Source organism: Notechis scutatus, chromosome 1, assembly GCF_049901735.1.
Source record: "Notechis scutatus isolate UNSWTSFEM ecotype Mainland chromosome 1, rNotScu1.2, whole genome shotgun sequence".
Classification (NCBI taxonomy): domain Eukaryota; kingdom Metazoa; phylum Chordata; class Lepidosauria; order Squamata; family Elapidae; genus Notechis; species Notechis scutatus.
In genome coordinates this window covers 69,795,387-69,823,146 of record NC_142009.1, presented here as the reverse complement: position 1 = coordinate 69,823,146, position 27,760 = coordinate 69,795,387, and the positions used below count along the sequence as shown (strand labels likewise).

Below are 27,760 nucleotides of genomic sequence, written 5' to 3'. Positions count from 1 at the left end.
TCTTAGAATTTGATATTCAATTCAGTCAGTGGTGGGATTCAAAAAAATTTACTACCAGTTCTGTGGGCGTGGCTTGATGGGCATAGCAGGGGAAGGATACTGTAAAATCTCCACTCAGAGGTGGTATTTATCGGTTCTCTGAATTACTCAAAATTTCTGCTACCGGTTCTCCAGAACTGGTCAGAACTTGCTGAATACCACCTCTGAATTCAGTATTTCATGTTTCTGTCTTTCATATGTCCTAAAGTTACGCTTATTCTGGAGCAGAGGTGTTCAAATGTTCAAAGCAATGAGATGAGTTGGAAATATGTTTCCTTCTGTTAAATGAATAATTACAATTTGGTGGCTCCATTTGGAAGATCTCTGGGTATGGTACCCAATTATTTATAAGGCTATATGCAGACTTGGAGTTGCAGGGTGTGCTTGCCTGAACTTGATAATAATTTGTCATTGGGCTATTGTGGATCTTTCTGGATTACTTTGCATCTTCAGATCATTGCCTGAGTTGGGCAAATGCAATATAAAATTCAAAGTAAAAGTAAATTCAGTTTCTGCTGACTTCATGGACTTCGTAGTAATTTTCATAGCAAACAGTCTGGAAATGGTTTGCCATTGCTTTCCTCTGAGATTGTTTTCCTGTCTAATTTACAGGGCTGGGCTCCCATTCAAGTACTAACCTGTTCCAACACTACTTAATTTTTTTTTAAATCCATTGCTACAACATAGCTATCAATTGCTACATTTTAATTTGGAATCTCTATCCATTGTGAATCTAAGAATTCAATTGTTTAATCTGGAACATATTGGAGTCTAAGTATTCTGTGACACATGAGCAATGCAAAACCGGTAACAACTCTACCCCCTTTTCATGATATGCTCATTCTAGTTCACCTTTGCTTACTAAACTGGGTTGAACTTCTGAGCAACATCCAGAGCCACATATCCAGGGGTGGGATTCAAATTTTTAACAACCGGTTCTGTGGGCATGGGTTAGGTGGTGAGAGTGGCTTGGTGGTCATGTGACTGGGTGGACATGGCTTGGTGGTCATGTTATTGGCTGGGTGTGGCCAACTCAATATCACTCACATCGAGGCACGCATCTCCTCGCCTGGCCTCTCATGACTGTGGGGATGCTGCAACAGGCGTAAGTGTGAAAAAGGGTCATAAGTCACTTTTTTCAGTGCCATTGTAACTTTGAATGGTCACTCCACACAAGCAAAGTACCAGCAAAGGAGGGGGGGAACTCCAGAGACGTTTCTGAGACAGGAAGTCTAGTCCTGCCAAGAAAGTAATAAGGGTTAACGGAGAGGCAATTTCTGTAAGCAACACCAGAATGTTTCCTTCCTGCCTTCCTTATAGGATTAGACCAGTAATTTCTTCTAACAACCGGTTCTCCGAACTGCTTAGAATGTTAACAACTGGTTCTAGAGAATAGGTGCGAACTGGTAGAATCCCACCCCTGCACATATCTATATTCCTGGGCAACATTGGTAAGTGCCTCTCCATCCTGCTTTCTTGAAGTGGAAACACCAACCCTGAAATACCTAGGAGTGTTCGTGACAGCTGCCGCACAAGTGTATGAGCAAAGGTCTTGTTCAGTCCCTAATGTTTTGACTGATGCCTGCTGTGCCGATAGAACAGCTCTCAAGTTGGTTCTTCTGCAGATCAGATACAGAATTCTGAATCATACAATCAGTTGGCCAGGAGCATACAGTAAATACTCTCAGTCTCGGACAGCTTGGCCTAAATATTCAGTGGTCCTAGTGGTGTCTTTGCACATTTTTCAGCAGGTGATGAAAAACTGACACACAACTGCTGGTTTCTATATTGTCAGCAGATTTGCATGTTTAAAAGGTGATCTCAGCATTCCCTTAGGAAGAGATGTCATGCGCAAGTTCATTTTCAGACACATATACTTTTGGCATAGGGGACATTCTAGCTTTCCCATCACCTTCTATAATGTGTAGGGTATCATTCTACAAATATCAGGTTTTCACGCAGGAAAGGAATCTCATTGTTGCGAAGATAAAATAAACAATGATGCAAATTACATTTTGGATGATTACATATAAAAAAAAACAACTTGTTTAAACTAAATTATCCTCCAGAAGTATTGAAACAGAATCCCCATAATGTTCAGCCAACAGGGCCTTGGGGAATGATAAAACATGGAGTCCAATTTACCTGGAGGACAGAAGGCTAGATAAATTTTTGAGGATAGATAGGTTCACATTTAAATTTAGGGAGAGATCAAGAACTGTGGACTCCTTTATTTAGGTAACAGCCCAAAGCATTATTATTTAATACTGGAAGGAAAAATCTATACCTGATTTGCAGTAGTGGGTTACTGTATGCATTGTGTGTCAACACTGTATTTATGAGATAATTTTATCCCCCTCCTTTATTATCATTATTGATCACTTTCCCTCCCAGATAAATAATATACTCCACTATGTCATCACTGAGAAAACTCATAGATAGATTTCCTTTTATGTTGTTTGATAAAAAGAAAATCATTGTGGAACACTGAATTGGAAGAACAGATTAATCATGTAATTATTTTCTTTGATTTATATTGCCAAGATGTACTGTATAACTGCATTCCTATAAATTCCTAAATTTGTAAAATGTACTGATCCAATTCAGAGGCAATTTTATCTCCCTTTTATTCTTATTGTATGCCATTAAAAAAGAAGCAACCACATTCATTTACATTTTTTTGTATTTGCCAAGCGCTACAGATTTATCTTAAGCTCCTTGATTGTGGCCCTCTGCATGATGAAGTAACACTTTGACAGTTGATATGATCGGCTGTCAGATCAGAACTGAACACACTGTGCTGCCTTTTGGGCCAATGAGAACGGAATGAAATGCTTCTGTCTGCCTACGTTCAAATGCCAACATGGCTTAGATCTGGAAGCTCACCAGAAAAAACATGGAACAAAAGTTCTCTATGACAGTAGTACTCCATGCTCCAAAGTATGTTTTGATGTTTATTGGCAAACAGAGCCAAACCCAACAATAACCACACTGTTTTCAGTCTTCTGAACCGACTTCATTTCTTCACATTTGTGCCAGCCAGAATTGAGCTTGACAAATTAAACAGAGAGTTGGGTTTGCTTCATTGAATTTGTTTTGTTTTTGTTTTTTTTTAAACAAAGAAACAAAAAGCTTCAGCAGTCACTCTGGTTCAAAAACAGTTGACTAAGCCATCAACTGGAGAATCATTGCATTGATTATCTTTGAAGTTGTTGCACCATCTGGTGGTGAAACAACAGTGCATTTCTTTTCTTTTTTTCCAGTAAGATGTTCACCAACCACGCTTGTGACTGTCCAGCCTAGGTAGAAGGTAGCTTAGAACTACTGACAAGAAGTCTCAGAAAAGTGTGTTAGTTAAGTAAGCATTTTTCATAGCCAAAAATTTAATATTCAACAACAAAAATTGTTGTTGCTGTTATTTTAAAGAGTAGATATTTGAGGGGTCCTTGGTGCTTTCTGAGCTTGCTTGTTTTATTTTTTATTTATTAGTTTGTTTGTCAAACATGTACAAGTATAGGTATGCACATAAACATGAACAAAGGAAGTAAATACAGATAAATGGGGACAGTAAGACAGGGACAGTAGGCACGCTGATGCACTTATGCACGCCCCCTTTAAGGACCTCTTAAGAATGGGGTGAGGTCCATGGTAGACAGTTTGATGTTGAAGCCATGAGGGTTTGAGGCTGTAACAATGGAGTCGGGTAGAGCGTTCCAGGCGTTGACCACTCTGTTGCTGAAGTTGTATTTTCTGCAATCGAGTTTGAAGTGATTTACCTTGAGTTGGTATTGATTGTTTTATTGTGGTTGAAGCTGAAGAAGTCACTTACAGGCAAGACGTTGTAGCGAACAATTTTGTGTACTATGCTTAGTTCGGACCACAGGCAGCATAGTTCCAGATTGTCCAAGCCCAAAATTTCAAGCCTGGAGGCATAGGGAATTCTATTGTGAGTAGAGGAGTGGAGTGCTTTTCCTGAAAAATACCTGTGAACTCGCTCAATTGTGTTAATGTCTGATATACAGTGTGGGTTCCAGATGGACGAGCTGTATTCAAGAATTGGTCTGGCAAAGGTTTTGTTAACAATTCAAAGTTACCAGAGAAGAAGCTTCACAAAATAAGGTTAACAACTCTTAATGCCTTTTTGGCAATGCCGTTACAGTGAGTTCTGGGGCTTAGATCATTTGAAATAAGTACTCCTAGGTCCTTGACTGAGTAAGGGTCATCTATGAGATTGCTTCCACCTACCTAACATCATCAGTTCTAGTTTGGGTAATGAAACATCTGCAAGAAAACAAGCAAACTCAGAGAGCACATCAACCCTGAGCTACAAATATTCTCTTTTATTATGTTGGGTATTTCTTTCTTTCTCAGTTATTCTTTGCCTACCAAAATTACAAATAAATGCTTGCTTTTCAACATGTTTTTACATAGGATTACTTGCCACCATTTTACTCTTGCATCACTCATTATTATGCTCCTGCATCTGGTTATTGGACTGTGATGTTCATTATGATTCTCATCAAAATAAACTCTATAAGCCACAAGTCAGTGTATCCTTAATACTGGTTCTTGTTGATTTCAAGGGATTTTCTCAAAGGGGTAAAATAGTCAGAAGAAATATGGTAGCACTTTTTTGACCAACGTACTTCATTAAAAAGTATAAGCTCTCCTCTCAGAAGAATGATTGTCCCTACAAAACTGTGTGATGTGAAGTATTCCACACAAGATTCCACAAAATCAGAGTTTCAGCTGGATAATGGGGAGTCTTCATCCATGGGTGATAGATTAGCCAATTTTGGGGGGTGGGGGGGACTTTTGCTTATGCACTCCATTTTAACATGTGCATTTAATGAAAAATGGATAGTGGTGCAGTGGCCTAGAGGTGGAGCTCTCACTTCACAATCAGGAGGCTGTGAGTTCTAGGTAGAGGCAGATATTTCTATCTCTGGACACAATGAGACTATATCTGCTGAACAAAACTCCACACTGGTGACAGGAAAGGCATCTGGCCAGTAAACACTCAGCTCCATTCAGTTGCCCAGATTCCACCCCGCAGGGGATTATGGGGTCATTAAAAGCAGATGATGATTTAATGAAAAATGAATGAATCTGCCAGGTAGTTACTATTTCCAAACTGTCATTCAAAGGTTATATTTCTCCAAATATTATGCAGATACTTTCTCCAAAGGCAGTTTTGCAATCAGTATCCATGCATAGAATGTTAATTTTACCTCTCTCTCTCTCTCTCTCTCTCTCTCTCTCTCTCTCTCTCTCTCTCTCTCCATCACATTTTCACATGTGAAATGGTCATCAAGTTGAAGTACTCAAGAATGAAATATAGCAAATTCCTATAATATGTCAGTTTACAACTTTTCAATTTAGCCACATCTGGAGTGTCCTTGGCAGTGCTTCATGTATCTGGTACTTATATGGAGATGTTGTGACTCTGAGACTTGAACCTGATCAGTCAGCAGATGTGGGTTTGAGTGATGAAGAAGATCTGGCACTGAGATTCGAGCCTGCATTATTAAGTGACTTAGAGGGGAGTCAAGTAGAGGGAGAGGAGTTGGATTTGAGAGATGAACCTGATTTATTGGAGGATTCAGAGTCCATTCCCTCCCCTGAAGCTACTTCCCTAGTTACACTTCAGGTGTTAACTGTTAATCAGGAAAGTGTATCAGAGGCTTCAAGCGGTGACGAAACTGCCGGATGCTGGCTGGATGCCAGAACTAGGAGAAGATTGAGACGTCAATCTCAATTAGAAAAGAGACGTCCAGCAAAGGATTAATTAATGAGACTGACACGCCCTCTCTTAGAGGATATAAGGGAGCGTACGAGTTTGTAATCTTTGCTGGAAACAAAGTGAATTTTGCCTTGGAAAGAATTGCGTCTGATTACTGCGTTGTGATTTACGAACTATACAGAATTGCCGGACAGATTCTAGGAGGATTGCCAAAGGACTGTGATAACAGAGCAATTGAATCTTCTGTCTCTGGTTTTGTTTACGTAAAGTATTTGAACTCTGTAACTTGAAGTTTTCATCTGTGGATACAGGTGGGACAGAACATGGACATGTACCAAAAACAGCTGTTCTATGCACACTATCATTCAGAAGCTGTTCCCAGGGATGACATGACCCTGTTCATCCTTCAGAAGGATCTTGCCAGCAGATTACTAAGATTATTAAGTGGGAAATATCCACCTATTGTTTCTCCAAAAGAGAAGAAGTAAAGAGGCCAAAGAACAGTCTTGCCTCCTTTTGCCTGTTAAGTGACCACTCCAGATTCTCCTTGTATGGCACTAATTATGATCATGGTGAAGGATTAGCACATAAAAAGCCACATTATAGTTGCAGCTACTAGTATTTTCTTTATTGCTGTTCTACCTCATTGATAATATCCATCACTGACGGTTAATACCAATGTATCAAATGTTGGCAAAGTGCTTGCTATTTTTCTTACTTTACTAAGGCAAACAGTAAAGTGTTGGTAGCCAAAATCTAGAGATTCAAAACAGTGTCTTCAGAATAAGATGGGGTTCTACAGACCTTCAGAGCATGCCATCAAATTATAATGGTTCATTAATGAGAAACATTATTAAATAATACTCACATCATCTACCTTTAATTTGAATAACATTTAAATGTAAATGAAATGAAATTTATTTTGTCATGATCCGTTGAGTACTTTCATTACATGATTGCCTAACTGCCTTGTCTTAGTATGCAACATCTATAGAACAAAGCTGAGGGCCCAGTTTACCCTACTTTATAAGTAATGAAGCAGGCAATAAAACATACAAATGCTTCTGTCTACGAATCTTTTGATGAATTATTCAACTTGACCAAAAGAGGTCTCTCTTTCTCCACCCTTGGGCAAGCATACTTGAATTCTTTTTTAAAAAGCACATTGAAATTAGTTTCAAGAACTTTATAGAGCAACATTTTGGTATGGAAGACTTTACTAAATTTCTACTCCTAATCAGTTTCTTCTACCCAATTTTTAACATTCCTTCTTTAATTTTGGGCTCCACATCACAGATATTTCCATTTAGAAGATTCTTCTGGTATTTGTAAAGTTTGTGCTACTAGAATGGAAAATCAGTTTCTGTCGCCTCTTTTGGCCATTGTCTCTCAGAATTCAACCTGTCCAGTCTGATCATTCAAAATGTTCATTTAAACAAGAGTAATCTTTTATAGCAGGTACATACAATCAAAGGTAATATTTGTTAAATGGAAAAATTGGACCCTTTCATACAGGCATTCATCACGTGTGAGTCATCATCCTGTTACTATCTTAGTGAAAGTTTAGTTTGAATTAAATATAGTACAAATTTGCATACAGAATGCTCTCTCTCTCTCTCTCTCTCTCTCTCTCTCTCTCTCTCTCTGTGTGTGTGTGTGTGTGTGTGTGTGTGTAGTATCTTCCTGCATACAAACATCACTACTAATGCTTACTTACTGGGTTCTAATATATGCTGAAATGGTTTGTCACATCAGTTTGACAGCAAGTTATTTTATGTATAAGTGAAAGCAACTGTGAAGAACAAATTCACAATGTCTTTTCTTTAACATGTTGACTTTTGGCATTGCTATAATAGGTATCTTCACTATACCATAGTGAAGATATCTACCTATGCCTTTAGTATAAAATTGAAAGGATGAAGTATGCTTTTTATTAAAATTTGCAAAATTCCATCAATGCCCATGGGACAACTGTCCCACTGCTCTTTATGGGGAATTGTAGTTTTATAACTCTAAAATTTGTTATGCCAGCACAGAAATACTCAGAAGAATAAAACAACCCCAGGCAAACAGTTGGACTCTGGCTGGGCAGTTCTTTTGGGAGTGTTTAGTGTATGTCTTAGCTAGGATGAGTTTGAGCTGGTTGATCTTGAGGAAATGGACCAGACAAGAGCCTTGTAGCTGTGAGCTCTGCCACTTGTGCTCTGAACCCATGCCCTTACTAATTAGTTAAGGCCTCCCAGGAGGTAACATGTTGCTGAATCCAAGCAGTGATTAATATCTCTTTGAGAGAGGGTGGGGATAGTACTACTTGCTTTGAAGGAGGTAGTGGTGTGCTTCCCTCTTGAGAGACTATTTTTGAACCTAGCTATGTTAGATAACTTTTGTTCAATATTCAACCTTTCCTTTGGGGGAAGGGTGTTGGAGAGTGGTTGGCATGCAGTTTTGGAAGGCCCTGGATAACATGGATTATCTGGATCTTTTCAGTCTGATTTCAGGCTGGGATATAGCCGTGAAACAGCATTAGTCACACATTGATTACCGATGGGGATGGGGTGATATAACTATCTTGGTTCTCCTAGATCTCTCAGCAGCTTTTGGTACCATCAATCAGGGTATCCTTTTGGACTAGCTCCTGGATTCATAAGTCCTATTTGATGAGCAGGAGACAGCTATATATAGGAGAGTCTTTGCAGAGATCCATCTTGTACACCAATTTACTCTTTCCTGGACTGAAAGGTCTTTCTCAAGATCACTCATACCTTAAGTCATTGATTGGATTACATGGGATTGCCCTTGAAGACCACTCATAACTTACAACTAGTCCAAAATGCAGCAGTGCACCCAGTATTGAGTACCCATAGCTTCACTCACATTACACCTCTATTGGGCAGGCTGCACTGGTTCCCAATTTTCTTCAGTTACAATTCAACATGCTAGTTACCACCTTTAAAGCCCTATATGGTATGGGACCTGTTTATTTGCAGGACTGTCTCTCCTAAGAATAACAGAATAACAGAGTTGGAAGGGACCTTGGAGGTCTTCTAGTCCAATACCCTGCTTAGGTATAGCAAACCCTATACCATTTCAGACAAATGGTTGCCCAATCTTTTCTTTAAAACTGCCAGTGCTGGAGCATTCACAGCTTCTGGAGGCAAGTTGTTCCCCTGTTTAATTGTTTTGTCAGGAAATTTCTCCTTAGTTCTAGGTTGCTCCTCTCTTTGATTAGTTTTCACCCAGAACTTCTGCTCATTAATTTCCATCGAGAACATCTGCCCACCCCTCTAAATCAGATAGGATGGGCATGCACCAAATCCCCTCCCTGAAATCTTGCCATCTACTAGGATATTTGAAGTGTGCCTTTCGTATGGCTGCTCCTACCTTGTGGAACACCCTCCCACTGGCAATTCAATAGGCCCCCACCCTTCTAGCTTTTTGGAAGGCCATTAAGATCTGACTTTTATTGCGGCACTGGGATAGAATTGTATAGGTAGTTAGTACGGAAGGGGCAACTGAGCCTGCAGTGAGCAACTCAAGAGGACAATTAAGACACAGCGTTTTTGTTTTACAATTTTACCTTTTTTACTGTTTTATGGTTATTTTATTTCATGGTTTAATTGTTGTTCTTAGTCACCCAGACTTGCCAAAAATGGGTGGCCATATAAATCTTTAAAATAAATGAACCTCTGACAGGAAATTTTTAAGTTGTGATAGGAGACAGAGAGAAAATATCTTTTGGAAAAATCTCAGGTGATAAAGTTTTCCCTGTAAAAACTGCAATTGGAATAAGATAAACTCCTTAAGACGTGGTGTCGATTATCAGCTTTCTTCTTCAGAGCCAAAACATCCTGTCAGTATCACAGATCTGTTTGATTAAACTGAAACTGTAGGAGCCCTCAGAACTTCTTATCAGCAGTACCTGATAATTCCTAGATGTATTTCTAAAACACATCGCATCACAATTCCACCCGCATCACAATGCAATGTGCAGATTGCTTTTATGGATATAGACAAAGTTACTCTTTCTTTCCAGTCAAGGTAAGCAGTTGACATGGGAATTTTCCATTAGGTTCACATTGTTTCCATTCCTAGGATGCTCCTTCAAGCAACCCATAATAGAGTTAGATAGCTATATAATTAGCTATATAAAGCTAAAACAGAGCAGGTAAGTACTTATTTATACCCAGTCTGGTTTAGAATTCAGAAATAATTCTTTAGAAAACCATGTATTGGTCTGGCTAGAAATATCCTTAGCTAAGTTGTAGGAACGTAGTAGTTAACTACTAAAAAAAACAATAGATATCTGTCTGAGAGCCTTGTCCAAGCTGATGCCCCCAATAATTCCATATCCTTTGCTTTCATCTTTAGTGTTAAAGGACATGTATCCAATTCTTTCTATGGACAATTCTGTCTTCCATATCCCAGAATTTGACCTTGATGTTGGAAGGTGATACAATGTTTAAGTCTTTGTAGGTCTGACAAAAATATATATATAAACTCTTTTAAGGGCAATGTGAGAAATCCTCTCTTACAAATTAAACTGGAAAAGATGTTTCATTTGTCAGCATCTTTCCTTAAGCATTTTTATTGGCAATAGTATTACCAGCTGTATAATAGAAGTGAATCAGCACAGAGAGGATTATTTTAGGACAATGAGCCTGTCCTCAGCAAGCTGACATGAGTAGTTTTGTTTCCAACATCCTTTGAACAAGCTTCTCTCTCCCCCCACGCTTTGCTTAATTCTATCAAGGACTAAACCTCTGGGGCAAACATGTGGAAAGAGTTCTTCTCCTCCCTCACTGACTTTCAATACTGAAACTAAACATGCACAAGTTTACTCTTGATAGTCCCATTTGAACAGTAGGAACTGCAATGAAAGGAGGAAGAAAAAACATAACTCAAGATTTTTGGGCATTGCAGTTACAAAGATGAAAATCAATATCACTATGCTGTCTTTCATATGTCTATCCAGAACTATCCCCCTTATAGCTAAGAGTTTTCTCTCAAGCAATGCATCATAGCATTCAAACTGTGGCAACTGTTCAGCAAAATAATATCTTATTATTGCAGTAGGAGTGCCAATATGCAATAGGAGATGTCTCTCTAAATCAATACTCAGTAACACCCTCTTTTCATGATATAACCAGTGAAAGATTTTATAGTCAGAGCAATATTATGAATTTGTATTAGAAAATGAAATAAAATGGGCAAGTGAAGTTATGGCCAGATTTAAATCAATAGAGATTATAACTATAATTTGCCACCATCCAGCTGCATAAACTTCTAAACTTTCTCTTATCTAATGATTGTGTCACCTGAATATACAAACTGCTTCTACTGGAATTTGTTGTTCATCACAGTTGGAGGATGGAATGCAGAATTAATAATCTGTGTATAAAAACTGCAGTACTAAACTGTCAAATGTTATCTTTGGATTTAAGTAAATCACAATCCCTTGATTTCAAACTATAAAATGTCCCTACATAGCTGGCGTCTTCAATATACTTTCTAACAAATTTTTGCCCCTATACTTAGGAATCTCTAGCATTTTAACTAAGGCATGAATAAATGTGGTATTGTAACTGTAGTATATACAGAACAGATGCAAAGCCTTAACTACATCAAAAAGACTCTGGTATAAGTTCTTGATCTTTGATTTCCCAAGGGAACAGTGGGACCTCTGAAATTTAAAGTTAAATACTCCCTCAAATCAAGTTCAGTTTCTAGTGACTACAAGGACAGGTCCATGACATTTTCATTTGTTGAGATTTGAAGTTGGCATTTGATTGACCATTCTGATACATAGTCAAGGTCTTTTTGAAGGGTAGCAGTATTGTCTGTGGTGTTGAATAGCTTTACATCATCAGTGAAGAGAACGCAGTTGCTCTTAATATGATCACAGAGGTCATTTATGTAGAGTATGAAGAGAGTTGGTCCTAAAACACTGCCTTGGGGGACACCACTGTTGACAGGTACAGAATTTGATAGGATGCTCCCAATTTTGACCATTTGTTATCTGTTTGACAGGAATGCTTCTATCCAGTTATGTACGGTTCCAGAGATACCATAAGATTTTAGTTTTAGGAGTAGTTTGTCGTGTACCACTGAATCAAAGGCTTTACAGAAGTCTATGTAGATTCAGCCACCCTATAGAGTACATTTTTTCCTTTGCAGTCCATTTATTCGGATTGTTGTACAATCTTTCCCAAAACTCATCTCTGGTTTCTCCATTATCACCATTCACTGAAATATAACAATAAGATATCACCAACTAATGGATTCATATATATTCACAATTATCACAATGATAACAAATCCTACTTTGTGCTATCCATGTTAACTCTTATTTACAATACAGTACACATTCACTTTCTTTCATGTATTCTTCAACTCCTCTACAGAAAATCAAACAACTTACATTCAGTTGTATGACATTCTTCCTCTTTTTTATTTTCTCAAACACTGTTAATTTATGCTACTTACCATTACTTCTCTAATATTTCAAGTCACAGACTACCACATAGCATATTCATCATCACTAGAGTTTCCCATTATCAATTCCCTCTACCGATTAGGTTTTTTGTCAGCTAGACTGTGTTTTTTAGATTTTATGTTGTTCCATTCCAAAATGGCTTTGAGAAGTAAGCAAGAAAGTGAAACATTAAAACATTAGTATAACCTTCTGAATAGCTTTGAAGAGCAACCCCATATGGATTGAGTTCTAACAGTTGAAGCCTGAAGTAATAAGGTCACAGGTGATTGTGCACAACAACCCCTAATCCAGGAAGGGACCCAATTGACCCAAAGGGTCTGTACAAAGGTTGGTCATGGCCACCATTTTGTTTTCAGCAGGACCTCCAATTCTGGGAGAAATCCCAGATTCAAAGCTAGCTCCCATGTAGGAGTACAACCCCATCTACAGCCATCCTCTTTAGATCCAAAACAGCTTTGAATCTATAGCCATTTTGACTTTTTAAAGGCTCAGTCAGCCCTTCAAGCAGAGATGGTATTCAGAGGTTCTGACCAGTTCTGGAGAACAGGGAGCAGAAATTTTGAGTAGTTTGGAGAACCAGCAAATACCACCCCTGACTGGCCCTGCCCCCATCTTATCTCTGCCTCCCGAGTCCCAGCTGATCGGCTGGGTCTTCTTTTGTTGCCCCGCACAGGAGAATGGAACTGGAAAGCAGGTTAGTGGGGGTGGGGAGGGAATGGGGATTTTGCAGTATCCTCCCCCTGGAGTGGGTGGGAATGGAGATTTTGCAGTATTCTTCCCCTGCCACACCCACCAAGCCATGTCCACCAAGCCACGCCCACCAAGCCACACCACACCCACCAAGCCACACCCATGGAACTGGTAGTAAAAAAAATTGAATCCCATCAATGCCTTCAAGGTAATAAATAAACAGAAATCACTAAGAAATTAGAAGTATTCTTCAATGTGGTTAGCATATTATAGTACAATCTTGAATACCTGTAAAAGTCTTTCTCTATGTCAACTTACAATGAACACAGAGTTGTTCGATTTTCTTTTTCTTGTTTTCTATTTTCCCAGGATTCAGTTATCCTTTTTGTAATAATAGCTCAGCATGCCTCTCCTCTTCCTTTGAGTCAGAACCATATTTATTCACAGGTTCAGCTTCTGTTCCTCCCCATCCAGACCTTAACTATGTCCAGGCTCTGGGTCAGGACTGCCACTCTGTCATTTTCAGTCTTGCAACCTTGATGTCAGCCTTGCAAGGTAGTCAGGACAAGAAACACACCCACATGAACGAATTCTACTTTATTCTAAAGTGACGTTTACATAATTTTCTAGGGTTGAAAGTATTTATCCTCTTCTCTCTTTTTAGTCTTTGGACAACTAAGAAGGATCCCTTCTGAAATGATTCCCATGCCTTTCCCCCCCCACCTGCAGACTGAGCCTCTTATCATATGGTTGCCCAGGCTGTAGATCTGTTGTAATGAGGAGGCAGTCGAGTTGTTTGATCATGATCAACTGAATCATGATGATCTTTATTGGAGTCTAGTCTTGCATTTATACACATTTTTAATTATCCTCCATCATTGGTTAACTTTGGTTACTGCTTAACTTTCGTTACTGTTTAGCATAGTAATTAACACAATTAATTATCTCTAGTTAAAGTCTAACATATGTTTACTTCCTCTCTCTAATCCTCCTTTAGATTAGTGACTTTGTTTGCCTGAGTTGTATTTGCTTGGAAACATTCTTTATCTGAGGTTTGCCATCCAAGATTGGAACATTCCTGCAATTACAACGCTACATAGATCTTTGTCCTGTCTCCCACATTTATTTCCAAATACCATTATAGAAGCTTTCTTGACAATTCTAGAATGGGTTAATTCAGTGGTTCCCAAACTTTTTCAGTCCACCACTCCCTTGGTGCTACAAAGTCATCCTCGGTGCCCCCCACGTGGCCTAATTTGAGGGTGTGGCTTGCTGGTCATGTGACTGGGTGGGCATGGCTTGCTGGTCATGTGACTGGGTGGGCATGGCTTGCTGGTCACACGACTGTCTGGCCACTGCTGTGTTCGAGGTGCCGGCTCTGTAGGTTCACTCCATTGAGCCCCTTGCACTGCTCCGGTGCAACAGTCAATTGGGTGAGCCTGCAGAGCTGGCGCCTCGAACACAGTGAAGGCGGCATGTTGGGAAAGTAGAGCAAAGCCACTCTGGCTTTGCTCTACTTTCCCAATGTGCCGCTGCTGCCACCACTGCTGGCCCTGGGCTTCCTCGACCCTGCCCTGTAACGGCTCCAGGAAGGAGGGAACAGCACCGCCCTCTATGACGTGAGTGCCCTGAGAGGGGGGAAGCTTGGGAGGCTGATCCCTGGCAGGAGAGGCAGCCTGTGAACTTGCTGTCAGGCGGCAATTAAAAAGAGAAGCGGGCTTGGCTGAGCGGGATCCTGGATATTGTGCATGTGGTCAAAGCCCCCCTTCCTCTGCCTCCCCCTAGGTGATCCATGGATGCCATTGACTGTTGCACCAGGACGGTGCAAGGGGCTCAATGAGGTGAGCCTGCGGAACTGGTGCCTCGAACACAGTGACGGTGGCATGTTGGGAAAGCCACTCTGGCTTTGCTCTACTTTCCCAATGTGCCGCCACTGCCACATTCAAGGCACCAGCTCCCCATGTCAATGGGGTGAGCCTGTGGGGCCAGTGCCTCTTAGTGCCCCCTGCCTCTTAGCACCCCCCTAAGGCATCCCACCGCCCCCCAGGGGGCAGTACCACCCACTTTGAGAACCACTGGGTTAAATGGACACCACTTTCTATCCTCATAAAACTACTGACATAAATCTCAAAATTTGATGTACTGCAGAAATCTGGGTGCAGTTTCATAAACACCAGCTTTAAGTTCAAACACCCCTATTTGGCTATGAAATTTAATTTGTACTGAAAGACGTTTATATGCATGAGTAGAATATGAATGTACAATACATAAAATATCAAAGTGGACTATGAAGATCAATCAATAAATCTACAGTTTACAGGAAAAAGGTAGGAGCTAAGTTCAGAAATGTTGATATTTGGTGTGATGCAGAACTGAAAGCTTGTTAATGAAAGTTACAAAGACATAGAGCTAGCTGTCAAGTATATGAATATGAAAGTGTTGATAAAAGTAGCAGGTCTCAATAGTTCAGGGTTTGTGTGTGTTGGATCAGAGATGTCAGCTTTGAATACTATCCTGCTAGATGTTCTAAGACTGACTAACAAGGCTTGAAATATTTTGTAAACAATAGTTGCATTCCATTCAATAATATCATGTAAGCTTTATTATGATCATTCAACTGTTAAGACGACAAACTATATAACTTAATAAATTAATTATAACTAGCACTCAGTATTTTCAAGTGCTTTTTGGGAAATAATTTCCAGCAATATTTTTACTGTAAAGTGCCCAGAGAAGTATGGTAATTGAATTGTATATTAATACAATAAGTGTGTTAAAGCAAAGGTCAAATTGATTTTTACTGAAAGACAAAAAAGGGAGTGACTTTATTTACTTAGGGCAGAACCATAGAATTTCCTACTGCTCAGTCTCTAACTCAATAAGCTATTAGATTTATAAGTTCCCAGTGTGGCTCTTGTCATGGAATAACCAAAGCATAACTTAACCATGATGTTGACAGATAATTTATAATGTTTTCCAAATGCTTGTTTGCTGTGAAGTTTCTACTGATCAAATAAAAAGCACATGAATAAGGAGTAAGGATTTTTGCTGCTTGCGTCACTGAAATTTATAACAGCGCTAACTCCAATGAGACTAAGAATTATAACATGTACAGACAGGCAAAGATAACTGAGATAAGATCATAGGTGTGTTTACATACTTCATAATAATAGCAGGCTAGTACAAAACACCACTCCTCATCAAAAAAATTATTTGCCATCAAGTTAGTGTTGATTCTTAATAACCACACAGATAAATTTTCTCTGTGATATAAGTCTTTAACCTGGTCCTTCAGACCTTCCTAATGGTAAAACCAGAACTGTTGCAATCGAGTCCATCTATCTTGCTACCCCTGTTCTCTTCTCCTTCCTTCTGCCTTTGCTAACATTCCTGTCTTTTCAAGAGAACTAGGACTTCACTTAATGTGCACAAAGTATGATAATTTGGGGCTGGTCATTTGGGTCTCAAATAAGGACTCACTTTTATTTTTTATAAATAACTAAAGAGGGCAAACATACGTAGCACTCCTTCATCTTCCTATTTTCCCCACAGGCAAAACACCATGAAATGGGTTGCACTGAGAGAGTGTGACTGGCCCAAGTCACCAGCTTTCATGTCTGACGTGGGAGAACTCAGTTGTCCATTTTTTTAGCTTGGTGATTTAACTGTCCACAGTATTCTCAGGAATTTGTGAACATCCAAAGTTCAAAAGTATAAATACTCTTTTTATACTGCTTCCTTCAACTTTTATCGGTGTCACAGAGGAAATAATTCCATGCACAATTCTGATTTCTGTAAGTATGGAGATGTTATAATAGTTGAATCTTTTTGAATTCTTTCATTAATATTCAACATCCTCTCTTTGCCTAGGATTTGTATATCTGTTTTATAGTATTTACTTTTCAATGTATCTTTTCAATTATTTTTATAATTAGATGGCTCACCAGCAGGAAAAGGAGGTCTTAATCCCTCTATATAAGACCCCATTTTGAATAGCTGTCCAGTTCTGGAAAGCTCTTTTTTAAAAAAAGGTATCGATAAGATTGATGAGTCCAAAAATGATGCAAGGTCTGAGAGATGAAACACATCAGAAAAGATTTGAAGAACTGAATATGTACAGGAAAGGGTAATATTTTAACATTAAGCAAAACTTCAAGAAACACAGGGACATAATCTCAAACTTGACAAGAGGGAACATTCAAATGTAATGTTAAAAAATATTACTTCACAGAAAAAGTAGTGAAAGCTTGGAACCAACTTCTAGTGAAGGTAGTGGATATTGATCAGTAACTGAGCTTAAACATGCTTGGGATAAACACATGTCCATCATCCAACAAAAAATGAAATACAAAAAATAAAAACCGGAAAGACCAGTAGGTCTTTTTCTGCCATCAGTTTTCTATGTTTCTATATTTTTATATTTGTTGTTTGTATCCTTGTACACTGCCCAGAGTCACTTTTGATGAAAATTTGATAAATAAAAATAAACAATAATTGCAATGTATTTCTAGAATGTTGGTTCCTTTACTGCTAGTAGTTTATCGTAAAAGTATTTTTATCATCAGTTCTAGGACTATTTGCTGTATCTTTTGTCATTAACCTGGTTTTTGTTTTATTTAATCTTGGTCCCATTTTTTTCACTGTGCTACCTGACTTCCATTACTAGAGCTAGCAGATCCTTTGCATATTCAGCTATTAGAGTAGTGTCATTTGCACAGCATAGGTTACTGATGTTTCTTCCTCCAATTTTAAAACCATGCTCATCTTTTAATCCAGCTTCCCTCAATAACTATTCAACATATTAATGAGAGTATTCAGCCTTATTTCACAACCTGAAACTAGTCTGTTTTATCATACTCTGTTCATACTGTGGCTTCTAACTGATTATACCATTGAGTAAAGCCAATGAGATGTTCTCATTCTAAGAATGTTCCACAACTTGACCTGATCAGCACCTCCATCAAGGTACAGATGCTATTGTATTTATAAATCTGGGAATTGTACTAGCTTTGTATGATAATGAGATAATCTTTATTACTTTATTACCACAAACAAGAATGTGGGTACTTTGGGGGTAAGTGCATCGGGTAGTAATTCAGGACTTATAATTGAGTCTCCATCTATATCAGTCACTTCTTTCAGTATCTCTATTTTCTTCAGTGTGTTCTTCTGAGTGTTATCAGGAACAATCTCCAATGTAATAAAGAGGTCCTATTGCTGCTGCTGTTATTTTAAGCTTCTTGTTGTCCACTTATACTCCTCTCTGTTGTTTCTTTTAATTCAGTTTGTCCAATGGAAAATTATGTTTCAGTATAGATTTCTCATCTTATTTCAGTTGCTTGTCACAAATTAGGTCTGAGAAAATCCAATTAAAATGTACAGTACAGCTCAGTATTGTATTGTTGGCATTTGATTCATTGTGCTGTGCATTGTGCTATAATATGGAAGAGTTTTGATTCAGTGTAATGTTTTTTCCCAGACATTTGTGCAATGGATTTATAGCTGGATGATCATTATGAATGTAACATTATGGGTATAATGTTTGAGCACAATGCCTAGTATTATAAATTGCTTCTATGGAAGCTTATTTGCCGGGTTTTATTCCCACTGCCATACCCCTCCCCATTTGTAGTGTTCAGAAGTTATAGTGGGTGGTCAAATTTGGCAGGAATCTATAACAATTAACCAGTCTAAAAATACCATAGCTGTGACAGTTCTTGTGGACTTGGTTAGGCCTTGTGCATAAGTGGTGTGACCATAATATGTAATATTATGTTTAAAGAACTTAGATTTGTTGCATTGTATTCAAATGCCAAGTCACCCAATTGCTGCAGTGCTCTCTTGAAGTTTCCAAGATATACTTCATCATATTCTCCAATGCCAATAATGTAAAGCATATAACACTAGGACACAGCACCTAATACTTGTGGAGATAGTACTCCAAAATGAGGGGTCCCTGGTGTTCTCTGAGCTTGTTTTTTTTCTTGAAAACATTTCATTATCTAAACTAGCTAACATCATCTAGCATTCGTGACGTTATCTAGTTTAGGTAATAAAACATCTGCAAGAAAACAACCAAGCTCAGAGATACTTCATTTCAACCACAAATATTCTCCTTCATTGGTACTACTCCAAAAAAGAAGTTATAATTTGTTGTGGATATTTATACTAAGAAACACCTTGGAATTTTCCTCTGCTTCCATCTGTTAATAAGCTTTAACTATGTTGATTTTGCTGAAATATTATTCCCCAATGAGATTAGCTATTCTAGAGGGAAAGCATAGTAACAGATTGCCATGCAATTTCAATTTCTATCTTTTTGCATGTGGCATTTGTTTATAAGCCTTTGCTAGAATTTTTAACCAAAATACAATGAAAATTGTAGGTTGGCTTATCCCTGAGTGGTGTTTTTTCATAGTATTTTGAATAAAAGTATGAGGGTTGGTTGGCTTATCTGTGAGTGGGCTTCTACACGAGTATACATAATAAGTATTATGAGACTGTGACTTTATATATTGAGTAAATATTGAATTAGTAGCAGTAGGTATTAGAGTGTATTTTTTTCTCTCCAGGAATTCTCATGGCAGGACAAGTTGCAGCAATAAAGTTACGACAGTTTATAGATCCCGCACCAGAGACCATTCCAGGGTAAAGTATAAAAAAATAAATCCCTCAAGGTTGATCCAAGATCTCAGAATGATTATTTTGAGGTTGTTTAAGTCACCATACTAAACATAACATTAAACTAATTACAATGAAGCAATCTAATTACAAATCTCAAATGACTAACTTTTTTATGCATCACAGAAAGAAATGGATACAGTAGGGTTAAAAAACTACTTCAGAATATTTTTAATGTGCTGAAAATATTTTACAAACATTATCATATTTGTATTGTGACATGCATCAGAATGGCCTAATAATCAGTCAAAATAATTGTTTTAGACTGGCGGGCGCATTTGAAATTCTAAAAGCCTGCCAGAGGGAGACTTGACCAGAAGGTAAAAATTGTTCACTCTTCTCCAGCTTTCCTATTCACCAGCTTACTCTGCTCTTTTCTTTTCCTGAGTAGAAAGAAAAATGTTTAATATTTTTATTGGTCAAGAACAGGATTTGGAATGGAAGCCTATATAAACTTTATACAGATAGTCCTTGACTTACATCAGTTCATTTAGTTACCGTTCAAAGTTACAAGAGCAGTTTAAAAAAGTGACTAACAGCTGTTTTTCACACTTATAAATGTGGCAGTATCCCCCTGGTCATGTGATCAAAATTCAGACACTTGGCAACTGACTTGTATTTATGACAGTTGCACTGTCCCAGGGTCATGTGATCACTTTTTGCAATCTTCTGACAAGCAAAGTCAATGGAGAAGCCCAGTTCATTTAAAAACCACATTACTAACTTAACAATGGCAGTGGTTCACTTAACTCATTGTGGCAAGAAAGGTTGTAAAGTGGGGCAAAATTTACTGAACAAATGTTTCACTTAGCAACATAAATTTGGGGCTCAATTGTGGGCGTAAATTAGGGCTACCCACAGTAGGTATTAAAACTTGTGCTTAACTTATCATCAGTTTTGAACTTGCGTTCTCCTATACAGAATTGCCCTGTACAGTTCCAAGGAGAAGACTCTCTCATGACTTCCTATGTCCAGGAAATTTGAAAGGATGATGGGTTGATGAAGCACCGTGTGTTTCAAGTCAGGAAAGGAATTTCCTCCCTATCCCTTTTCAGCAGGATTGTTACCGGGCCAGGAATTCTCTTGCTGACAGAAAAGAAGAATCTATCTAGCAATAGCAACAGCACTTATGCCAAATATTGCTTCATAGTGCTTTACAATAAATGCTAAGCAGTATACAGAGTCAGCATATTGCCCCTAACAATCTGGGTCCTCATTTTACCGACCTCGGCAGGATGGAAAGCAGAGCCAACCTTGAACCAGTTAGCATTGAACTCCTGGCAGTGGGCAGAGTTAGCCTGCAATACCACATTCTAACCACTGCCCCACCATGGCTCATTCAGAATGTATTGTTAGGTAAATTAGCTAAATATGGTTACAAGCATTTCACGCTACAACCTGTTACTAACTTGACAACTGAAGTGATTCACTTAACAACTGAGGCCAGAAAGGTAGTGAATGGGTAAAACTCATTTAACAAACGTCCCACTTGGCAACAGAAATTTTGGACTCAATTGTGGTCATAAGTCGAGGACTACCTGTATAATCCTATTTTGGTTAATAATGATTAAATAATATTAATTATAGTTCCAGTTTGATTTGTTATAAAAACCATTTTGTCTACATGTTCTACAAAGGAAGCATAGATTACAGTATCTATCACAATTATCAGTATTACATGTTTTAAAATGTTGTTGATTAATACAATTTTCATTTAACTTATTAATTTGATAAACAGGTAAGCAGAACAAATTTATTTATCTAGATTGACTTTTTTTAATCCTGCCTTTCAACTGAGTATGAAGGTCTATGGACTTTGGAGCATTTTTTAAAATTTGCAAATCAAGCCAATCAAAAGTCTGTTTCTACCCAAATCGCTTTGGCTAAGGAGAAAGTAGCTCTTTTCTTATTTCTTATTTTCTCTTTTCTTATGGTAGAACAGTGGTGGTATTCAGCCGGTTTGCACCGGTTCAGGCGAACCAGTAGCAAGAATTTGGTGTGGGTTGCCGAACCAGTAGTAACTTCTGGCTGGCCATACCCCCAACCTGGTCATCAGTCGCTCGCTTGCCCCACCTGCCCGATGCTCACTCACCACACCCACCTGATGCTTGCTCCACACAGTCACTGCTTAGGGTGTTTCTTTTTTTCCGTCCCGATAATCAGCTGCTCCTATGATCAGCTGTTCCAGGATTCTCCTTGCTTACTTACTGCTTTGCTCAGGAGGCTTCCCTGAGGCACAGGTCCCAAAATGAAGCATGGGGGGGGGTTGCTGCGCGCCCCCTCCAGGCTCCGTTTTTTCCTTCCTGAGCCTCAGAGAAGCTTCCTGGGAGCAAAAAGCCCGCCCCCAGGTGGATTGCCTGAGGCCCAGAAGGTCCAAAAAATGGGGGGTACTGCAAAATACCTCACGCCCACCCAGTCACATAGCCATGCCCACCCAGGCATGTCCACTAAGCCAAACCCACAGAACCGGTAGTAAAAATTTGAATCCCACCACTGCATTACAAGCAACTAGTACAAATTGGATAACTGAAGAATCTATCACAGATTAACTATAACTTCTCTATACAGCAACCTCACCAGTTCCACAATGGCTTCTTTAGGCATTTTCATTCTGTGTTAGTTATAGAAAAAAATAGTGCAGCTTTTGTCATTTTTATGATAATTTTATTTAATAGCTGGATGTTTAACCATTAATTTAGTAGATAATGCAAATTAGAAAAATCTACTTCAAATAGAAATGCTCATTCTTTCCTTCGTTCTATCAGAACAATTTTTCATCAGGGAAAGGATGTTATTGGTTACTTTCCTGGACAGCTGGCACGAATTTACATTGCATATCCTCCTGAAGGACAGTTAAGGTAAAAGAAATACCGCTATCCTTCATTATCAATTTTAAGGACATACTTAAAACATTATACAAATTTCCTTTTCAATTCTAATTCAGAAAATGATTGTGAAAGTAGGGAAACCCCTCCACCTCTATCTGTCCTACATTCCTAACAAGGAGTCTTTGACTTACAACTATTTGTCCAATGACTATTCAAAGTAACAATGGCACTGCAAAAAATGACTTACAAGCTATTATCTCATTTATGATTGTTGCAGCATCCCCACAGCCATGTGATTAATATTTGGGCATTTGGTAATTAGCAAGTATTTATGACGGTTGCAGCATCTAGGTGTCATGTGACCGCCATTTGAGACCTTCCCAACCAGTGTCTGACAAGCAAGGTCAATGGGAAAAGCCAGATTTCATTAAGAACCACACAATTCACTTAACAAATGCAGTGATTTCCTTATCAATCATACCAAAATGTCATAAAATTAGCAGTGATTTACTTAATAATGATCTTACTTGGAAACCGAAATATTGGTTCCAAATATGGTCATAGGTGGCAATTACCTGCATTCATTTGTAAGCCATAGCACTGTTTACTGCACCGGCAGCATAGTCTTCATTATCCTTAGACAAAAGTTTGAACATAGAGCTCTTCTTTTAGGTAGTCTACATTTTAGCAAATTAGACTATTTTGACAAACACTGAACTGTTTATGCTTTTCATTTAGACCTTTTACAAAGTTACCATCAGCTCCCAAAAAAGAAGAAATAATATATCCACATGAGTTTGATTATTTAATTCTGCACCAGTATATTCATTATCAAAGTGCAAAGATGAAGGTCCTTGACTGGTATACACAAACTACATACAAAGAAGCATTTACATTACCATGTTTCAAATCAGGTAGGTAAATTCATAACCTGTTAGCACATTTCATATGCAAACATATATTCTGTCAGGACAGTGGAATAGAATTATCTATGATCAACAGACCCTTTCAGGAGTACACAAAATGCAGCTGAAGAAAAATATTGTTTGCAATAAGGCATGATGTGCATTGGATTTTTAAATAAAATCTTTTTCTGTATTTACTATACTGACATGTTTTACATCAGTAATTGACATATTCTGAAATTGAAAAAGTGACATGTATTTTCAAGTATAGTAGACAAAATGTACAAAACCACTAGACCAGCTAAGCATTATTACATGTAGCTGAATTAAAATTTAAAACTTACAACCTATTAACATAATCTAGCAGAAGAAACAAATAACCAAAGCCAATACTGAAGAGCATAGGGGAAAATACATTTTAAGGGAAATATGTATCTGGAGAATTTGAAGTCTGTTTATATATTAATTAGTAGGTAGATAATAGAAATTTTACACATTGCTACCAAATATTGTCAAATTTGAATTTTGTGTTTTCTACATTCAGCAAAAACATTTTTTCTTTTAAAATTATAGGTAGTGCAGATAATTATCGCCACAGATCAGATGCTGAAATAATGTCACTTTGGAAAAGTACGTCTGCTGTGAAGAAAGAGAGAATTAAACCTTCTTTCATGGGTTTTGGATAACTTCTAACTTCTGAAATTCTTCTCTTTTTAAAGCAGCAATATGAAAAGATCCTATTAGACTTCTTCAAATGTACTAAAGATGACTGTTAACCCTTATGTAAAAGCTGTATAATTTTAAAGATGGTTAGATTTGACTATAGAATTTTTCTAAAATTCCATTGTAAATAGCAAAAAGAAAACATATTTCAGTCTAAGAAATGGAACTTCAGCAAAATAATAGATTAAGAAGCAACATTCTAGCCTCTCACTGTAGTAAATAGCAGTCATTGTTATAGGAAGGTTTTATGAAAAATGTTCTATTTCGTCTCAAATAGATATAAAATTAAAAAGTAATATTCAACATTCCCCAAAAACAAAATTTTCTTCACTATTTCATAGTCACTACATGATTATTACTACAATGTTTTTAACCATCTATTTGGATAATTTAATAAAGAGTTTGATGAAGTCACCACACATTTTGAACATTTAAAATGTTATTGGCACCATTTATTTTTATTTTTATTTTTCCAGAAATTTCTAATGCACTGAAGGGAAATCATTTAAGAACACAGAATAATTTTGCAAAATAATCAATAATCAGTATACCATTATTATCATTTTTGGGTGCCTGGTTCAGTCTTATTTTTTTCCAATCACAGAACTGCTCCAGCATACAATAGACATGAACAACAAAGATTGGCAGTTTTGTAGATTTGCAATTATGGGCATTGTATGTATATTCTCTTTGTATTATCACTGTAATTTAAGGACACATATGATCAACTTACCAAACCATTTAGTGAAAAGAGATTTGTATTCCTATAAAACTAAAGACTGAGAAAAAAATGTCTATGCTTCATGTAACAAAGCAGTACAAATTTGTGCCATTCTTTAAACCACTTTACAAGCACTTCCATGGCAACTTAATGAAAAATGAAACTAAAAAGGGTATTGGTACTTACCTGATATGCCTGTTCTCTGTGATCTGTGATGAGCATCCAGTAGTGGGGGAGGTGCTTAGTCTCTGTTTGGATAGGCTGGGCTTAATAGGATGCTCCTCCTCCTCCACGTACTCCTCCTTAGCATCACCTAGTTTTGGCGAAGACGAAGTAACGTAACACTCGCCTTTTTTTATCTTGGATAATCGTTGGTCAGAACAGGATCCCACCAGACAGAAATTGGGTGGGGCTGGATGCTCGTCACAGCTTGCAGAGAATGGGCATATCAGGTAAGTACAACGCCCTTTCTCCAATGAGCTGCTCCGAGCATCCAGTAGTGGGACATACCAAAGCTTGTCTTGTCCTATGGGAGGGTCTCCGTCTGGAGTGGAATCCCCCCCGTGTGAACCCACTGCAAAACTCTTCTGCCAAAAGAGGCCTCAGCAGAGGTAAATACATCAATTTTGTAATGTTTAATGAAAGGCGATGGGGAGGCCCATGTGGCCGCCCAACATATTTCTGCTATTGGTGCTTGTGTGGCCCATGCCACTGAAGTTGCAGCGTTCCTGGTTGAATGCGCTGTTATGCCCTTTGGCGCTGGTAATGATTGAGTCTCGTACGCCTTAGCAATTGTGGCTTTCAACCACCTGCCTATAGTTGAAGGTGAGACTTTGTTCCCCTCAGTGTTTGGCTGAAAGGAAATGAAAAGAGCCTCTGAAAGGAACCGTTTGGTGTAAGTACATACAGAGAGCTCTCCTTGCATCTAGTCAATGCCATTAATGTTCCAGCCCCTGAGACGGTCTCAGACAAAAGTTCGGGAAAACAAGTTCTTATCCCCTGTGGAAAGCCAAATTAATTTTCAGGATGAACGTAGGATCTGGACGAAGGACCACTCAGTCAGCATGAAAAATACAGAGATCTTGTCGGGCAGATAAGGCTGCCAGTTCTGTGTCATGCTGATGTTATTGCTACCAGGAAAACTACTTTAAATGTAAGAAAGTGCAGACTTGTAGTTTTCAGTGGTTCGAAGGGGCCCTTTGTGAGAGCCGTGAGGACCTTATTAAGGTCCTAGGTCAGGTAATGGCACATCATCGGAGGGCACAAATTCATGGCGCCCTGAATAAAACTCCGTATGCGCGGGTGGTGTGAGATAGATCTTAGACCTTTCCAGGTCATGAACAAAGCAAGAGCCGCCACCTGCCATCTCAAGGTGTTCAGTGAGAGACCCTTGTCGAGACCCCCTTGTAGGAAGTCTAATATTTGTGCCACTGACGGAGAGAAGGGATCAATGTTGGATTTAACGCACCATTTATAGAAAATGTTCCATATATGCAGTTTGTTGAAGGGTGGCGAGCCACTTGGATGGTGGTGATTACTCTGTTCAAAAGATTCTCATTTCTTAGATGTCTCCACTGAACCTCCATACAGCTAGGTGGAGCCATTGAGGGTCCAGATGTTGAAGCCTGGGTGAGCAAAACCTGTGCGGAGGAATCCTCCAAGGTTCTTCTGTCGACAGACCCCTGAGGTCCACGAACCAAGGCCTCCTGGACCAGTATAGGGCCAACAACAGCTCCGCTTTTTCTTCCAAAAGTTTTTGAACCACCCTGGGAATCACTGGGAGAGGGGGAAAGGCATATAGGAGACCTGGGGGCCAACGGCAACATGGAGCATTGATGTTCTCCACTCCATGAACTGGGTATCTCGAGATGAACCTCGGAAGCTGTGAGTTCAGGGGAGACGCAAATAGATCTATGACTGGCTGAATTTCTGTACCGCTTCCTGAAACATGCTCGGGTGCAGGTGCCATTCTGATTGACTGTGGCCCTGCTCAGGCAGTCTGCCTGGGTGTTTGACAGGCCCAAGATGTGCTCCGCCTTGATGGAGAGCAAGTTCCTTTCTGCCCAAAGGCACAGTTTCTCCGCCTCCCTCATGAGTTGTCCCTTGCCTGTTTATATGAGCCTTTGTTGTGATGATGTTGGTAGGTATGAGGATGTTCTTTGCCCGAATATGTGGAAGGAAACTGTGAAGAGCCAGATGGACTGCTCTGAGCTCCAACCAGTTTATGCTGCATAATTGTTCTGCTGCCGACCAACGCCCTTGAGCTGTGAGGGACTGGAAGTGAGCTCCCCATCTGAATAGGCTGGCATCTGTAGTGATGGTGAGTCTGTGGGGGTTCTTTGAAGGGGCAACCTTTGTTGATGGTCGGAACGGTCCACCAGTGCAGATATCAGAACTTTCAGTGGGACAATGACACGGATCTTGGAACTGCTTCTTTCCAACTGTTGGTATGGAAGTAGATACCATTGAAGGGATCTAGCATGGAACCGGGCCCAGGGGATAATAGAGATACAGAATATCATTTTTCCCAATAATGTAGACAAATTGGTGAGGGGGACCCGCTTAAGGGTTCTGATCTCCTGAGCTAATATTCTAACGCTCTCCTGTCTCTCTGGGGATAAGAAAACTTTCCCTTTAACTGTATCTATAATGGTGCCCAGGTGAGTCAATCTAGATGACGGAGATAAATGACTCTTTGCCCAATTAATGAAAAACCCTGTTGTTGGAGGGTTTGTAAGGTGATTTGAGTATCTCTTTCAGCTTGTCTGTGTGATGATGATAAAAGCAAAATGTCATCTAAATAGCACTGCAGCCTAACAGGTATACCCCTGAGATGGGCGGCCAGAGCTGCCAGGACCTTTGTAAATGTCCTAGGGGCAGATGACAACCCAAAGGGCAGGATGACATATTCAAAATGTTGGTTGTTATAACAAAATC

At 38.9% G+C, this 27,760-nt stretch overlaps 1 protein-coding gene across 1 annotated transcript; it reads left to right on the top strand.

Moving 5' to 3' along the window:
- Positions 1-20,976: 20,976 nt before the first annotated feature.
- SPMIP3 (sperm microtubule inner protein 3) lies at positions 20,977-24,635 on the top strand. Its single transcript, XM_087964338.1, has 3 exons — positions 20,977-21,002; positions 22,382-22,504; positions 23,213-24,635. The coding sequence occupies exons 1-3, from the start codon at positions 20,977-20,979 to the stop codon at positions 23,394-23,396; spliced, it is 333 nt and encodes a 110-aa protein (XP_087820464.1). The 3' UTR covers positions 23,397-24,635.
- The last annotated feature ends 3,125 nt before the right edge of the window (positions 24,636-27,760 follow it).